The sequence below is a fragment of the Larus michahellis genome, chromosome 1, assembly GCF_964199755.1.
Source record: "Larus michahellis chromosome 1, bLarMic1.1, whole genome shotgun sequence".
Classification (NCBI taxonomy): Eukaryota; Metazoa; Chordata; class Aves; order Charadriiformes; family Laridae; genus Larus; species Larus michahellis.
Genome location: NC_133896.1, coordinates 185,820,201 through 185,838,660, shown reverse-complemented (window position 1 = coordinate 185,838,660; position 18,460 = coordinate 185,820,201). Strand labels below are relative to the sequence as shown.

At 42.8% G+C, this 18,460-nt stretch overlaps 1 protein-coding gene across 1 annotated transcript in view; it reads left to right on the top strand.

Moving 5' to 3' along the window:
* Positions 1-4,103: 4,103 nt before the first annotated feature.
* PCDH17 (protocadherin 17) overlaps positions 4,104-18,460 on the top strand; it is an 88,712-nt gene continuing 74,355 nt past the window's right edge. The window contains exon 1 of the mRNA XM_074564587.1: positions 4,104-6,863. Within this exon, the coding sequence (XP_074420688.1) occupies positions 4,236-6,863 (2,628 nt within the window). The 5' untranslated portion in view covers positions 4,104-4,235. The remainder of the gene's footprint in view (positions 6,864-18,460) is intronic.

Below are 18,460 nucleotides of genomic sequence, written 5' to 3'. Positions count from 1 at the left end.
ATTTATATACTGCGTTTTAACACAGCATTGGTTTTATAATGGTTACTAGCAGAGTCGTTCTGCATGGCAAAGTATCCGTTTCAAAGCTACAAAGAGGTCTCCAGGACGGGTAGATGGGTCTAGAAAGAACACGTACTTGAACTTATAAATTTGTAAGACTTTCTCCAAGTCAAATGATATTTATGGACATAATAACTTAGAAAAAGCTGAGGGTTAGCCTATTGAGCAAGGCGAAAGAGCACCTTCCTTAACTGAATCTTTTTAAAGAGCCGCTCCTAAAATAATTGTCATGAGCGTCTTATAATCGCTCCAGAGTTGATTTTCCTTTTTTCTTTTTTTTTTTTATTTTTATTTTTTTTTTCTTTTCCCCCTGAACGATTCATGCTACTTACACGCTCTTCACTCACAGCTCACAAATGGCAGCTTCATTTCGGTACGGGCGGGTCGAGACAATCCGAGCACTCACCTTTCCAGCATCAGTCATTCCCCACCCCCGCCAGCCCCGCGCCCGCCGCCCGCGGCCGAGACCCTCCCGCCGCCGCGGGGGCGGAGGCGGCCGCCGCGCCGGGGAGGGGAAGGGAAGGGAAAGGAGGGGAAGGGACGGGAAGGGAAAGAGAAGGGAAAGGAGGGGAGGGCACTGCTGCGGCCCCGAGACCCGCACCGCGGGGCTGCCGCCGCGCCCGTCCCCCGCTCCCCGGCACCGCGGGCGGCGGGGGATGCTCGGGGAGGGCGAGCCCCGCTCGGTGCGGCTCCCGTAGGGCCGGGGCGGAGGTGGTGGGGGGGATTGTCCCCATCCACTCCACCCCCGCGCCATGCATCCCCGGGGCGGCGAGGCGAGGGGGAGTGCGCCGGGGCCCTCGTGGAGGAACGGGGTGCGGGAAAGACGCGACACGGGGCGGGGGAAGGAGGGGGGGAGGGTGGGGGGTGGGAGAGAAACACGACCGCGTCGCAGAGTCAAGTCCTTGCCCCTCCCGGCGCTTTGGACGAGTGCGGGGGTGTCCGCGCCTCCACCACCCCACCTCTCCCCTTTTTTTCCCCCCGTCATCACGGGAGATTTGTTAATATACCTTAATAAATAAATAAGGGGGGGGTGTATCAATAAATAAATAAATAAATAATGGGAGGTCTATCAATCAATCAGTCAATAAATAAATAAAGCGAAGCCGGGAGCAGTTGGGGGGGGGGGGGGGGGGGGGGGGGGGGGGGCGGCTGGGGGCGCGGCGCTGCGGCGCACGGCGACAAGCCCCCGCAACCCGCTCGCTCGCCCGCTGCCTTTCGCGCGTCGCCCGTCTCCCAGCGCACCCATCTAATCAATGACACCCGGCGCCCGCCGCGGCCACGCCCCGCCCCCCCTCACACACGCCCCGCCCCCCTGCGCCTCCTCCCATTGGCCGGCCGGCGGCGGGGGCCGGTCGGCGCCTCCGCCGCCGATTGGCTGGCGGGGAATCCGTATCAATGTTTAAGCCGCGGCGTGAGGTGAATAGCGGCAGTCGGCGAGCGGCGCTGGGAGAGCGCGGCGCGGCGGCTCCGCCAGTGCTGCAGTGAGGGAGGCGCGGAGGAGGAGGGGGGGAAGTGAGAGAGGCAGAGAGCGGCTCCAACTGTTGAATTTTTTTTCTCTGAATTTCGCTGCACTTTCCCTTGGCGGGGCGGCTGGTTGACATGGATCTGGTTTATCGGGCGTCGGCGTGGCTTTCGCGTGCTGCCTGGCTAAGACTTCTGGCGACCGGCTGTTTGAGAGGGGCCACCCATCAATGAGGCAGAGAAGAATATTTGTTATTTTTAATTTTTATTTTTTTCTTCTTTTCCTTTTGAAAGCCTCTCCACCACAGGTTGCAGAATTAACTGTGTACTTTGGGTCTGGACTCAAATAAAGGAGAAAAAAAAACAAACCCAAACAGTGCAGAACTGAGACTCGGAACTAGATCTGTGAGATATGTATTGGGAATCTATGTTTTGTTTGGCTTTTTTTTTCCTCTTAATATGAAAGATCTCTGACTTATTTCACACATAACACTGAGGAAAGGTGGTTAAAAACACTCAGCAAAGCAGGAGACAGACGCGCCTCTGTGCCAGTGAGTGGATAACAGCCTTGTTTTCCTGATCCTCAGTCTCCCGGAGAAAGAGGTATAGTAAAAGTGTAGCTGGATCCGACACCCCACCCCACCCCCATTCTTTTTTTTTTTTTTCCCCTTTCTTCCTTACCCCTCCCACCCCCCAAAAAATATAAATCTGATTAATTTTTTTTTTTTCCTGTCTATAGAGTGAGTCAGAGAAGCGTTAGGAAGAAGCTGCAACTAATGTCTGTGAAGGGAGGAACATGAGGCGATAGTGAATGTGATTTGTTCCGCTGGATCTGACTCATCCAGCAGATTGAAACACCTGCATTTCTGGTTGTGCCATTCATTTATTTCTGGTTGTTAAAAGAACCTGAAATAAAATTTAGTCACCCTTCCCCAATATTTACCTATACACCGTATCGCTGGGAACGGTATATCAGAGAGGGGGGAATGCATCTGGCGTTGCCCCCGCTCTTCTGCCCTATACCAAGATGCCCAGAGAGACTGTTAAATCTTGAAAGGACTGCAAAAAATGCATCACACCAATCGCGGAACTGCATAGGGTTTAATATAAGCGAATTAGTCGATTAAAAGATCTACCACTTTATTTATCGCCAGGATTGTTTTTCCTCTTCTTCTCCCCTCCCCTAAATGAAGAGGACTAGGCGGCAGTGTCATTGGAAGGAGATGCTGAATAGAAAGAAAAGAGAGGCACTTGACAGCGCAGCCCTGTGAATACAGAGACTGTTTCCCTTTTAGCGAGAGACTGAGAGAGAGAGAGAGAGAGTGTGTGTGTGTGGTGGCTTTTCTTTCTTTCTTTCTCCCCCCTCTCGCCCCCCTTCCTTTCTCTCTCTCTCTTGCTCTCTTTTTAAAATCTATGCGTCCAGCCACGGGTTGCCTGTTGATTTCCTCTCGGCTGGAGAGAAAAGCAAACTGGAATTAAACTGCAGCGAGAAAAGTGCAGCTCCTCAGACACGCATACGCACACACGCATAGAGATACACGGAGAGAAAGGATGTGGTGGTGGCGGCGGCTACTGGCCTGTCTTAAAGAAACCCAAGTGTGCATCTGATTGAACACAGCCTGTAATTTCTCTCAAAATATATATTTACTGCTAATGATGACGGTCAGCTGGTGGGTTTCTTAATTTTTTTTCCCTACAAAAGGACGAGTGTGAGGCTGGTAGTAGAGGGAGAGAAAGGAAACTACAAATCCGGACACTAGTTTTTGCTGGGGTTTTTTTTGGTGTGTTTTGTTTTCCCCTCTTGCCCTGCAATCCTCATTCCCTCCCCTTCTGATTCGGGAAGGAAAGAGTGAGGGTGTACGAGACAGAGAGGGGGGAAATACCGATGGCAGCGAGATGCAGCTCTCCGCCGCAAGCAATGCAAGATTAGATCTCTAAATGCAGCAAAACACTCCCTGAAAACCAACAACCCCGCGGTGCAATCAGACATTTCACTGCCTCTCACTGCACACGAAGAGGGCTTCAACAACAAGCTGAGACTTTTTTTTCCCCTTCTGTCTCTCTCCCACCCCTCCACTCCATCAATCGCATCACAAGCGATGAGTAGCAAATAAGCTTTTCTAGCCCTGCTTACAGACCTGTGGCCGCCCCCCTTTCCTATGTAGATATAAATACACATATTTAAAACAGAAATCTTTTTGATCGTTTTTAGAAAGAACAGCCACTGCCACCGATTTTTTATTATTGTTATTATTTTTATTATCCTTTGTACATCTGCGGGGAATCAAGGACCGGGAACTCTTCGCCTGCGCGGAGGAGAAGATCTTTTGCAAATTTTCTGATTTTTGAAATCCTCCCACTGCCGAAGTTGGACACCCGAAGTAACTGCGAGGGGACTGCAAGCACGACCAGCGCTTGCTGAAAGGCTGCCGAAGCTGCTCCCCCCCCACGCCCCCCACGCCTCCGGCCCCCCCGATTGCTCCCTCCCTCTGAGCTACATGGTCCATTTGCTGCCTCTCATCCTGTGTCTCTGCAGATGTTTTAGAGCAACAGGTTCAGGAACTTAAAATATAGGGGTGGGGAGAAAGAAAGCAAAGAAAAAAAGAGACAGCCGACGGACGAAGAGGAAGAACAAACCCAGCGCAGGAGGCAGAGAAGACGGGGACAACCCTGGTCGCCGCTGCAGCTGCTGCCCCCCCCACCCCTGCTCGGGGATGTACCTTTCCATTTGTTGCTTCTTCCTCTGCTGGGCTCCCGCCCTGTCGCTGAAGAACCTGAATTACTCGGTGCCGGAGGAGCAGGGAGCGGGCACGGTCATCGGCAACATCGGCCGCGATGCGCGGCTGGCGGCGGGCGCGGCGGGAGGCGGGATGCTGCCCGCGGAGCGCGGCGGCCCCGGCGGCGGCCCCGGCGGTGGCCGCGGCCCCAAGTCCACCTTCCGGGTGCTGGAGAACTCGGCCCCGCACCTCCTGGACGTGGACGGGGAGAGCGGGCTGCTCTACACCAAGCAGCGCATTGACCGTGAGGCGCTGTGCCGGCGCAGCGCCAAGTGCCAGCTGTCCCTCGAGGTGTTCGCCAACGACCAGGAGATCTGCATGATCAAGGTGGAGATCCAAGACCTGAACGACAACGCACCGGCGTTCCCCTCTGACCAGGTGGACATGGACATCTCAGAAAACGCTGCGCCGGGCACCCGCTTCCCCCTCACCAGCGCCCATGACCCAGACGCTGGGGATAATGGGCTGCGCACGTACCTGCTTACCCGGGATGACTACGGCCTCTTTTCCCTCGATGTGAAGTCCCGTGGTGATGGCACGAAGTTTCCAGAGCTGGTCATCCAGAAGCCATTAGACCGTGAGGAGCAGAGCCACCACACCCTTGTGCTGACGGCACTGGACGGCGGCGACCCACCACGTTCGGGCACAGTGCAGATCAACGTGCGCCTCATTGACTCCAATGACAACAGCCCTGTCTTTGAAGCAGCTTCCTACGTGGTAGAGCTGCCAGAAAATGCACCACTGGGCACTGCTGTCATCGACCTTAATGCCACCGATGCCGATGAGGGTACCAACGGAGAGGTGCTCTACTCTTTCAGTGGCTACGCACCCGAGCGCGTCCGTGACCTGTTCAGCATCGACCCGCAGAGTGGTCTCATCCGTGTCAAGGGCAACCTGGACTATGAGGAGAGTGGCCTCATTGAGATTGATGTCCAGGCTCGGGACCTGGGGCCCAATCCCATCCCTGCTCACTGCAAGGTCACTGTCCGCCTCATCGACCGCAATGACAATGCACCCACCATTGGCTTTGTCTCCGTTCGCCAGGGAGCACTGAGTGAGGCTGCCCCACCAGGTACCGTCATTGCCCTGGTGCGGGTCACCGACCGTGACTCAGGCAAGAACGGGCAGCTCCAGTGTCGGGTGCTGGGCGGTGGCGGCGGGCCCGGAGCCGTCCCTTTCACCCTGGAGGAGAACTATGACAATTTCTACACTGTGGTCACTGACAGGCCCCTGGACCGTGAGGCACAGGATGAGTACAACGTGACCATTGTGGCACGTGACGGGGGCAACCCTCCACTCAACTCCACCAAGTCATTTTCCGTCCGCATCCTCGATGAGAATGACAACCCACCCCGCTTCAGCAAGAACCTCTATGTGTTACAGGTGCCCGAGAACAATATCCCTGGAGAGTACCTGGGCTCAGTCTTGGCCCAGGACCCCGACCTGGGCCAAAATGGGACAGTCTCTTACTCCATTCTGCCTGGGCATGTAGGTGATGTCTCCATCTACACCTATGTCTCCGTCAACCCTACCAATGGTGCTATCTATGCCCTGAGGAGCTTCAACTATGAGCAGACAAAGCACTTTGAGTTTCGTGTGCTGGCCAAAGACTCGGGCTCACCCCACCGTGAAAGTAATGCCACGGTACGTGTCACTGTGCTCGATGTCAATGACAATGCACCCCTCATCGTTCTGCCCGCTCTCATCAATGACACCGCTGAGCTGCAGGTGCCACGCAATGCTGGGGTGGGCTACCCCGTGGGCACCGTCCGTGCCCTGGACAGTGACTTTGGGGAGAGTGGGCGTCTCACATATGAGATTGTGGAAGGCAATGAGGAGCACCTCTTTGAGATGGACCCCACTAGCGGTGAGATACGCACCTTGCACCCCTACTGGGAGGAGCTCAGCCCTGTGGCTGAACTGGTGGTAAAAGTCAGTGACCATGGCAAGCCCAGCCTCTCTGCAGTGGCCAAACTCATTGTCAGGGCCTTGGCGGGGCCCCTGCCCGAGGCTGGCGAGCCACAGGTGAATGGCGAGCAGCATCGGCGACCACACTGGGACTTGTCACTGCCCCTGATCGTGACGCTGAGCACTGTCTCCATCATCCTGCTGGCTGCCATGATCACTATTGCTGTGAAGTGCAAGCGAGAGAACAAGGAGATCCGCACCTATAATTGTCGCATTGCCGAGTATAGCCACCCTCAGCTGGGAGGAGGGGGAGGCAGTGGCGGGGGAGGAGGAGGCAGTGGCAGTGGAGGGGGCAAGGGCAAGAAGAAGAAGATCAGCAAGAATGACATTATGCTGGTGCCCAGTGAGGGCGAGGACAGCCGGGGCCCCCTCAATGTCATGAACGTGGTGAGCAGCCCATCCCTGGCCACCTCACCCATGTACTTTGACTACCAGACCCGCCTGCCCCTCAGCTCTCCCAGGTCTGAGGTGATGTACCTGAAGCCCGCCTCCAACAACCTGACTGTACCCCAGGGACATGTGGGCTGCCACACCAGCTTCACAGGGCAAGGGACTAACGCCAGCGAGGCTCCCCCGAGCCGGATGTCCATAATTCAGGTAGGAGACTTTTAGAATTCCCTGGACCTCACTTTAGACGCTGGTTTAACTTTACCTTTTGTCTGCAGTGAAATCTGCTGTAAGGCACCACTGAAGGGACCAACACAAGTCACTAAAGAGAGGTGGACTTAATGAAAGTGGAACCAGACCGCACCTGGTGGGTCTGGTTCTGCTGTCACATAGGTGTTTCCCGTGTGATTCAAAAGTAAATGCCCACTGAAATAGAGTTATGGCAGTGCAAACGAGGTGCATGTGAGAGTGCAGGCAGGCGTTTAGTACGTTTGGGGCACGCTGGGGTATTTTCCCAGAAGATCGTCAGACAGAGGTGGGCACTTCCATAGGTTTCACTTCGCTTTGTTTTGGGGTGGAGAAGGGGGGAGGGTGTTTCTGAAGCAGTCATATCATCTGCAGTAACTAACAGGATGTGGGAGAAACTCTACACACTGAGGACATCTATTGCAACAGTGTATTATAGCCCTCCAATCCTGTATGTAAATATGAGCTATCTTTCCAAGATGTATGTTTTTAATTTTTTTAATTTCCTTCTTTAGAATATATATACATAAATATTTATTTTTTTGATGCAGAATGGTATCATTGGACCCCATTGCCTCCTCCTCTCTCCATAAACAACCAAACCTTCAGTGTTGAAAATTCTGCTTAGTCAAATAGAAAGAAAATGTATGTGGTGATTCCCTCCTACCCCCAAATGTAAAAAAAACCCTCACATCCTGTCATAAACCAGCAAAACGACTAGTCAGATTTCCAGTAGCCTGAGTCAATATTGATGATTGCTTTATAGAGAAAGACTTACATGCTCTGTCTTCTACGAAAGCTCATTTAGAAATTACAGCTGGGCTGCATTCTTCTGCCAGTTATATCCACACTGTCCTCTACCGACTTTCGTGAGTGTGAGAAATGGCAGAATTTGGACCATTGGATATAGGGTGCTAATCAAAGAATGACTTAATTTTCAGCAGGTAGTTTAAAGTCCAAACTCAGAAGATGTATTCCAGAGCAGTGAACTCATAGAGTGAAGGTGAGGGCAGAATTTGGCTCCAGTTGATTTAATTTAAAGTATTGCTTCATGATTAATGCAGCTTAACATTCAAATACTACAGGTATGTTCCAAAGTGATTTTTAACGTTTGGATTGAAAGCAGGCTCTGGATAATGACTATTAATATATTTGAAATGTCATATCTGTTTTATCCTGTGGTTCTCTAATATGCTGTTCTGAGTCATAGGGGAATGAGCTGAGTGTATCAGAAGTGACACAGACTCATTTTGTATATGCAGCTAGTGGGAAAGAAGTTGCACCATAGACACTTGATGTACCAAAAGAAAATTCATAATACCTTTGAGTTATCACACCCTGCGGGCTGTGAGCACCGAATGTTCTAGTTGCCAGCTGCATCTAATGTTTTAAACTAAATAGAAGTGGCCATCAGTAATCGATAGGTTAAACAACCAAAATTCCAATAACTGATGGCTTGTAAATTGAATATTTATAACTGGGGGAAAAAAAAAGAAAAAAAAAGAAAAAAGGCTGTCTGTACAAGGTCACTGTGAACTAATCCTCAACCTGCTATTGAGTTGTGTCACAGAAACAATTTCATTTTATGCCTATCATGAATTTGTGTTGCTATCAATTAGGTGAGTGGAGCAATACTTAAAATCTGAAAGTGATTTTAACAAAAAGTGACACTTCAGGAAAGAGTTTAGGTTAGGGCGCAACCGGAGATAATTTGATTTATAATTCATGCTTTAAAAAACAAATAACTTTCAATGACACTTGTTTAAGTAATGTCAACTTTTTCACTGTAAAATGGAGTTGTCAGAATGCTAAAAAAAAACCAACACATTTTTTTTCTACTGACAAGTGTAATAGTTACTAAAAGACAGAAAATTATACTTTCCTACAACCATGTAATGTCTATATAAAGCAATTAATTCATGTACTGATGCTACTGAGTAGTAAAGATTCAACTGTAGTGTAAAATCCCTATGGAAAATATGATTCCTTTTTTTACAGTGTTCACTGTATAATATCAATCATGATTTTTTTTTTTTTCCTGAGATCTATATAAAGCTAAAAGAGGAATTTCCTCCCTTAAAAAGGTGTGTTGTGGTTTCTATAACAGTTTTTATTACAACAACTGTGGGAATGTTAACCGTAACTCCTTGTAGCACATACTGGTTTATCTAATAATGTTTTTGCTTTCCCTGAACATCTACACAGAGTGTTTTGGATGTTTAGATGGTCCAGCCAGTAGATTAGGAAACATTCATTTTTCCCTAGTGAACAACCTGTTCAAACATACTTATTGATACTATGTTTTGTAGTTGTATTGACAAAACAAAAACACAGTATGAAACAGAGTGGATGGTTTCTAGTTAGGAAAGGCCCAGACTTAAAGTAGTTAGATGAGAAAATCTGATACTCTTCACTGTATTTTGCATTACGAAAATACATTTTGTATTCTCCATCTCCACATCCCTGGTGTAAATTTTATATAAAATTTGCATTTAGAATGTAGATTCTACTTTGTGTCTGGTCCTGTACTTCTGCCTCATGTAAAATTCAAACTGCAAACCTAGGGAAAAATAGTAAAGGATCGGCCCTCTCTCTGGATCTACTATATCCTTAATCACTTCAGGAAACCTGTGCCTGGAAAAGTAAATTGCACAGTTAGGAATCAAAGGTATAGCCAGTGGAAAAAAAGATACAGAATCCAAACAGCTGCTTTATCATCTCCTTTCATTAGTCAATTCAGAAAAGCAGTTTTCTTCGTTACCTCAGTAAGGGAAAGGTAAATGATTGTGTAAGTGTTCTCTAGTGAATATTCACTTCAGTTTTTCCAGATATATTGCTGAGCCACAATAATCTCACACTGTATAATTCATACAATGGGACTGCTTTTCTTCACTCTCTTTTTGTCAGCAAGTGTTTAATGGCAGAATTCTCTAGGAGGAGCCTATTATTAAAACTTTATGTTTATATATATGTATGTATATACACATGTATGTATGTGTATATCCATGGATATATACACACATACTAAATATTATATTATTACTTAGTACATCCAATTGAGTCTATAAATATTTAAAATCAAATAAATAATTTCTTTCTCAGTAAGATACAAATTTTCTCCCTCTCATTAAGCATGCATAAAAGTTTTTTTTTGCTTTGCAGTAAAAGCTGTAAAGTCAATGGGCTTTATGATTCCCTTACTTCTCATGAACAGTGTTTTATTCTACAGATAACTCAATTTATATCAATGAATACCTGTGGAGTAAAGTGTTAATTAGTGACTATGGGTTTCAGACTGACCCAAAACGACCAGCAGCTGAAGAAAATATTGCCTGAGATGTGTAAGAGCGGTGTACTCTTACCTCTCTTTAAGTGACTTCTGCTAGACATTAGTCACACGGTTTAACAATTTGTTAAAACTCACTACTTTGTAGCATCCAACTATGTGCCATGGTTGCATATGTTACTCATATGAATCAATGAACTTCTTCAGTACCATAAAAATTAAGTAGTTTAAACATGTATACATATTATACATATACATATATATATATGTAAAAAATTTTGGATGGATAGCCAAGGATGCAGTATACCTGTGGCTTTTATTGGCACAAGAGACTAGCAAGTGGTTAGGGCTTATGAAAATAGACCATTTGTGATTTGATGTGCACACGAGGTTGATGTGGATGAAGAACAGTGTTTGGTAAAGGACTGGGAAGTCAGAACAGCTCTACACTTCGTCGTGTTTCATTGCTTTTACCTTCAGCAGTCATATTCTAAACATACTTTAGAAACGGTGCTTTCAAACATGAGTCAGTTAAAAATATTTAAATATACACCAGTGCTATACAATTGTCATTGCCAGATTCAAAATTCCATGCAACTTTTGAATCACTTAAGGTCTGAATAATTCATTTTTACTGGGGAGAAAAAATAGGAAAGCAGGAGAAAATGGATACTCTAAGTACCTGAAGGATTTCTGTTCACTCTGGACCTTAAAGACTGCTGGTCAAATTCTGCTCATCTCATTCTGATGAGTAAGTCAAGCTGATCTACTCACCTGACTAAGAGAAACAGGATTTTGCTTTATTTTGAAGAGCAGATATCAGAAAAAGAAATATCATGTACAAACATACACATGTATGTTCATATCTCTGCTACCAAAAAGTTCTGAGTTAATTAGTTCTCCTTCCCTGGGTGAACAAGAGGCAGTTTCTTCTTGCAGGTTTCCAATAGGTAAAAGATTGGATGGATAAAGGGGAACAAATAGTTTCTTTAAGCAAATAAGTTCTAGAAATACATTCCTCAAAGTGACAGAACAGTAGTGTAGAACAAGGGGTGCTGATCATCCTAGAGGTTATTTATTATTATACTTGTGATGCAACTAGGAGAAGTTTGTAAATATATCAGGAATGAGGTGGGAGTGAATAAAGAAAACAGCCGTCACAGCTTTTGCTACACAACAGCTAAAAAAGAACGACTGTGTTGCAAGTAGCTCTGAAGATGGGAATCACCGAAGCTGCCATACTAGGCAGTCCTGTAGCATTTTAAGATAAAATACAGACCATTCTTAATACTTCAGGCACCTGATGTTTATGATGTGTCAACAGATTACTGTCAAGTCCCAGTGCAGCTTCATTGCCAGGTGTCTAATAGTACCTGAGAAGACAAAGTCTACAGGGCAAATAAAAACCATAAGCCATATTAATGCTTCTCTGTCTTTAGATACACTATTCAAGGCTTTACTTTGAGAAACTTCAGTTCATAAATTTCAAGATTGCAAAAAGCAGTCTGCAGCTGCTGCAGTATAAGGAGAAGCAGATTTCCTTACAGAAGTTGCATTCGTTCTCAGTGGTTTGAATTCCTACCTGAAAACAGAGGTATTAATTTTTTATTTCTATATCTTCTACTGAAAATGAGGAACATTATTCTCTCTCACTAGAGCTAGTAGAAGTTAATATTTTGCACCAAAAGGATACTGGGGCAGTTCTACACATTTGCAAGTTTGCAGGTTTGTGGTCTGTAATTCTCAAAATTTCACAGCTGCATATTCTAGGGCTGTTATCTAAAGACACTGAATTGTCGTCAGATGAAACTTCATAACTACCTGGCTAAGATGCATTATGGTAGTTTTTACAGTCTTTTATAAGGTTATACATCTTCCAAAATAACTCCTGTGAGTGTTTGCATTGTGTAAATACAGTCTGCAGTTAATATGATTTTGTGTTACATCGTTCCGTAGCTTTAGTTTCACTTATTGAATGAAGTCAATACCGGGGTCGTCTGTGTAAGAATTTCAGGATAGGATCTTTTCTACATTTTAAAGAAACATCATTTCATAATTCTTCAAAATACACTGCATAGTACGTAACACGAAGTACATACATTTTAGGACCAGATCTGGCAGCACATTGCTTACTATGGCATCTGCCCTGGCTGCTGAAACAGGCAGAGGGAGCAGAACGGGGCTCCTGTTTTGTGTTACACCTGCTCTGGTCTTGATCGTGAGCTCCTTGCCGGTATTGTTTCTAGCAAGATTATTTCACAAGGATCATTCCTGATATATAGATCCATATGAGATCTAGAGAACTTTCCGAGATGAAATGCTGTAATATAGAACAATAAATGTAATAGAGAAAAAGACATTTTAAGAGTCTGAAGTAGAATACTGATATTATGAGAAAGAAAATGACATTGCCAGAACAGAAATCCTCATTAACCAATAAATTAAGGATAATAATGTCTCTGTAGAACTTGCTGGTTTATAAAGTATAAGAGTTGATGAAAGTTAGTGCAGTTAAAATAAAAGCCATGAAGTAAGTCATACAGGATTTACTGGATCACAGCTCTCAACGGCTCTGAAAGTTGTCCGAGCTTTTCTCATCTTGGTGCTCATTGTCACTGCCTAATCTTAAATGGGAAAATTCACACAAATTTGTGATTACCAGTGCAATTTTGATGGCTGATCCTTTGAAGAGTTATCTTTTAACAATAGATTTGGTCAGGTTTCTGTTATCCTTACCCACATTGATGAAAAGGCCTGTTCTTACTCATATTTCCGTCAATGGCATAATTTTGACTTCATCAATGATTTCAGTGGTTCAAGAGTAAGTTGTGACTAAGAGCCTTACAGAGTGCAGCTAAGAATAGTATGATTGGGCCCTTTATTTTTAGATTTCAGCTTTTTGTGATGTTTTCTTACAGCTTCTTTGCAAACAAGTAAGGGGACTGGAATTTAGAAGACTTTATAACTATGTTGTGACCTGTAACAGTCAAATGCGCAGCTGAAATAAGAAATCAAAGACTCCACTGAACATATTGCTGAACATATATTTTCACATTTTTTCATATATTTTTGACAATGTGCCTAATATAGCATTATTCTTAAAATTCAGCAAATATTGTTACATGGAAAACTATCATTAAGTATGTGTAAAATATTCACAAATATATCTTGGTATTAAGAAAGCATAGATACAACCTGGCTTCTCTAATGAGGGAAAAATGTAATTAAAAAATACTTTCTTCTTGAGTCACAACGTTTGGCTATAAAACAGTTGGAATTTTTTTTTCAGATGAAAAAAAATATTTTTTTTTCTTTTTTCCCCCAGCATTTTTTCTTCCTTTTCACTACCTTCCTCTTCAGGAAACAATAACATACTGGGTAATATTTACCCATATGTCTTTAAAGATCCTGCTTGATCTCTCTTTTTTTTCCATTGTTTCTACAAAAGTTAAAATGCCTAGTTAAATTAGTTTTAGGTTTCTCTATGCAAGACACTCATTCTACATATAATAAGTGTACCTATGTGGGTTATTGTTTTCTTTCTGAAGAAAACATATAAGATGTATGGCAGAGGTTTTGAGGTACCTCTTCAAAACTGAGGAGTGCCTGCACGTATAAAGAAAAGACACTTTGACACTAGGATTAGGATTTCCCAACAGGTAAGAATTTTCTGTGGAAAGAACTTAAACAATGATTTGTTGACCGGAGCAGAAACACAGCTCTGTTTTTATCTTTAAAAGTATAGAAGCAATCCTTTGATGTCAAAAGGTCAGAGTAGAGCAGTTGGGACAAATTTTTGCAACAGATAGCCTGAGAGCTTTATACTTTCAATTGTATCTCTACTTTGGCTGTAAGAAGAGAAGTGGTGAAATTAATGCTAAAGGGTTCAACAATATGGGAAACAAGTGAAACTCTCAGGGGACTGCAGACTCTTACCTAAATAGATAAAAAAAAAAAAAAAGAAAAAGGTACTAGAAAGAGAGTGGCAAAATGTTTTTTGGGAAAAGTTCCTTGAGTTTAAGTGTTTCATTTGTTATGTTTTTAAGGGGGCAACAAGGAGATTAACTAGTTGTTGCTGCTTTTGCTGATATGATGAGATGAAATGGAGTAGCGTACAGCCTGCCATAAATCTTAGCCAGGGAGCGTTCTAAGACTTAGTAATATATTTGTCATGGTCTTTTTCATGCAACCTTTGTTTTTTAGTCTGCTGTAGACATTATGGTGTTGTGTTTTGTTTTTTTTTAAACAGAAGAAGATTCTGGATTAATTACTGTAAATCCTAAGAGAAAGAAAAAAAATAGATAAATTATGAAGCATTTTAGATAAAATACTCAGTATTAAGTACTACATTCAAGAACAAGCAAATTCATATGAATGTCCCTGTTAATTAGGATATTAGGCAGTGCTTTAAATAACCTCCTTGAGCAGTCATATATTTTCTAGCTAAATCCCAAAGGCTGATGGTACAGTTCCTACTTATTAAGGTCACACGAGAAGCGTCTCTTCCTTTTACTGAATTGCTTCCACTAGTTAGTGTTGTTACCTGTACAGAATGGATAGCATGCAATCAGCTCATCTCTCACTTGCATGAGATGAGAAGATAGCTCTTTTTTTGGTGATGTCTCCTCAAAAGTGAGGACTCCCTCTACATATAAAGATATTACTGCATAGTTTCAGCCAGTCATTAGTGTTACTTGTCCAGGTGCATCTCGCTTTCATGCAGTGAGGGGATATTTCCTCTCTCAGCCCTCAAGACAATCAGCCTATTGTTGATCTATTTTCAATTTAGTACACTATAAGCAATCTAGGCAAGTAAAATCTTTCAAGTGAACGGTATTTTATTTTATCCAAGGACCTTTCTACCGGCTTTGTGATGTGTGTATCAGATCAGAGTTCCTCCGGTTCATAAAACAATTTTGCCCATAATAGAAAAGTTTCTAATTGCATCGTGTTCCCTGCTGGGTGGTTGCGTGCTGCAGTCTCCACGGCACGCCAAAGGAGGACTTTAAAAGAGAAAGGAAAAGCCTTGTTACAAGATACAAATGCACAATTTCAGCTGTGTGGGTGGGACCTCTGATTGATGCATTGTAAATTCTTGCAGTGATAGACATGCAAAATTAGTTTCAGGCAGTGTTTCAGACCATCTATTGATATATGTGTGACACGCTTGTATTTGCCTGTACTAGTTCTAGTGACACTATGATTACTGGTATTTGCAGTCCTTGCCCTGGAACACTTCCAGGCAGTTTTATTGTATTGAAATGGCTCTTACAGTTCATTGAGCATCCAGCATAACACTGCTGAATATGATTGGCGCGTTTGCATATATTTATTCAAAAAAAATCAGGCAGTTAAACTGCATAATTATGGGAAAACGAATCATAACAATAAAAGACCATTTAAGTTAACAAGCTTTGTGATCAAAGGATAAATACAGGTTGGATAAATGAGACTCTAGATGTAACTAATCTACATAAATAGGCTTTGGTCTGATTAGAGGAAAGGAATATATTAAAATAATCTAAAGGTATTAAAAAAGCATTTTACTTCAGTACTTTTATAACGTCTAGTTTTATTTCATCATATTTTTAACATTTCTAGTCAATAAAAATAGCTGTCTTCAGTGATAAACTACTTTTATGTGGTTTTATTTCTTGATTAACAATGTTTACAGTGCAAAGAAATTCTAAACTAACACAAGTAAACAAAAGTAACGTCGTAAGTTTTCATTCCAGTTTGAATGCGTCATGTGTCAAAAACCTTAAAAAATCTTTAATGTCTTAATTTTAAATTTTTTAATGTAGCAGTGTTTTTTGATTGATTTTTAATTAAAGAAAAACATTAAAGGGAACATTTAAAGGACAATTTCTTGTTTACTGTCTTTATCAGCAGAGAGCAGCCTTTGTAGTGTTTGAAAGCTGGTGCATTAAAAATCAATTTCAAGTCTTCAAAGCTATAAACTCTTGCTTGCTTTGTAGATATATACTGGTTTTAAAATCATTGGAAGCACACTTGACAATTGAATTAAAAACAAAAGGTAAATAACGGCTTCATCAAAATTTGAAGGATTTTAATGTATTTTTAATAATAGCTAAGGGATTTTTTATAGAGAGCAGACATGTGAATCACAATTTGTAGCTTTTAAATGCATAATTTGTTCCTAAAGACAGTTATATGTATTCTTTTATTAATAGAACTTTGTTTCAAACTTCCGTTGGTGTTGTTCTGTTGTATTTAATGAATGCCATGATTCAAACACGGAACATATCAGTCAGTTTCTTTACTTACTGTATTTCTGTCTCGTTCTTTGCTGATTGCTAAGCAACCGCTTATGGTTAAGATTGTTTAGCTACAACTCGGTTTTTAAAAAAAGGTGAGCTGAAGTGGGCTAAACAAATTTTCATTAATTCTTAATGAAAATGTTTAAATACTATAACATTTTAAAGGTGACAAAAAAAAGGAAGAATATTGTTTTAATAATGCACCTCAGATTCAGCACTTGGGCTTTGTTCCTACCAGTACTGAGGAAAAGACTGCTTTTCCACAAATCTGGAAAGAGCGGGATCATGTCCTTAACCAGTGCATAAGTAATTTCAAGGCCTATGGAAACTAATTTATAGATTGAGTTAGTATTATGTCTTTCAAGGCACAATCCCTAAAACACTTATTCAGTGAGTATTTTAATTTAGGTCAGTAGCACCATTGAATTAAATAGATCACTTACAGGAATGGAGTTCCTGATGTGCACAAGCACGTGCAGAATTCAGCCCAGAATCTGTGAGTCTGTGTTAGCTGAACTCCTCCCTGTTGCTTCTCTCCTTTGCTTTAAAAACACTGCAAAGCTGCAAAAGCTGTTCGTTTCACTTAGCCTCCAACTGCATTCTCTAGTACTTTATTGAGCTAGTCCTGGTGTCTGGATATTTGATATTTTTGCTTTTTCACATAGACTTGCGTAATATGATATGCAGATTTGAAGATCATAAAAACAATCCTGCTTTGATGATCATGATCAAGATTATCCAGCTACAGCTGTAAAGTACCAAGTGTGTTCTTTTCTGATCTCTTCATCATTTCAGTGGATCAAATGACAATAAGAATATAGTGGAATTTAGAGTGCCTGGGAAATAATGAATTTAAAAGCCTTTTAAAAATGGCAGCCGTGAAGCCTTAGAAACTGTTTAGATTTCTAGACTATATGTCAGATGATACAACTGTGTGTATGAATGCCTATGCAGAGATGCATAGATTGGAGAGCAGCGTGGCTTCAAAAGAATTATCTAGCCGGATAAAAGGCATTATTAACAACCAATGTGCATCTTTTTTTTTTTTTTTTTATATTGTGTATGATCTGCACATAGCTGTGTAACAGTGTTTTGGAAGATGCTGTCAATCCGCACTTTTTGCTGCAACCTAGAAAGCATCAAGTTTAGAGACAAATGCTGTTGTCATTTTTTTCCCGAGGCAAGAGTATAGGTAAGGAAGGACCTCATTTTCCACCTCATGGTGGAAGTTATACATCTTGCTTAAAAGTGTGCATCCTGCTATCAGACTTCAGGATCGAATGTAATGATGAAAAGGAGGTATAAGTCATGTGGCACATGAGAATAATGAGCACTCAATTGCTTCCATCAACCGTGTTAGGTATTAAAAGCACATGATAATTTGCATCTCGTAGCTCCGAGGCAAGGAATGTATCAGTCAGCTTTGTAGCCATGGGGTGAAAAAGAGGGGAAACCAAAATGTTTTATGTTATTTCTTTCAATGTGTAGTCTTCATTTTTTCTAAACCTGTAAATGTATTTTTTCTGTTTAAACCCCCTGTAGCTTCTTTTCAGGACTAACAGGATATAGTATTGCAAGGGGCAGAAGTGACTGCATGAGTTTATTTTATTATTTATTCATTGGTCACCACATAAATGATCCTTCCTAACAGTATATGTCTCATTATCACAATAATGTGACAGTAATGAAACAATAATTCCTTCAAGCATGAAATAACTAATTTTAAGTACTTTCCTGTGCTCATTTGTTTCAAACAGCTTCCAGAATTTTGAACAAAACTTGAATTTCAGTTCATTTTAAATATATGTAGACCACACACACTCTTTTCTTCCCCTGATACTCGCAAAGGAACCTTAGGAATGAGTAGTTAGATTTCCAGATTTTGACCTACATGTTAGTCTACTTTACTTGCATGAAAGTAAAGCAAGAGAAAGCTATTTCTATTAAGCAAATGTAAGCTTCAGGTATTTTGGTTAGTATTGGCAAAGATCTTT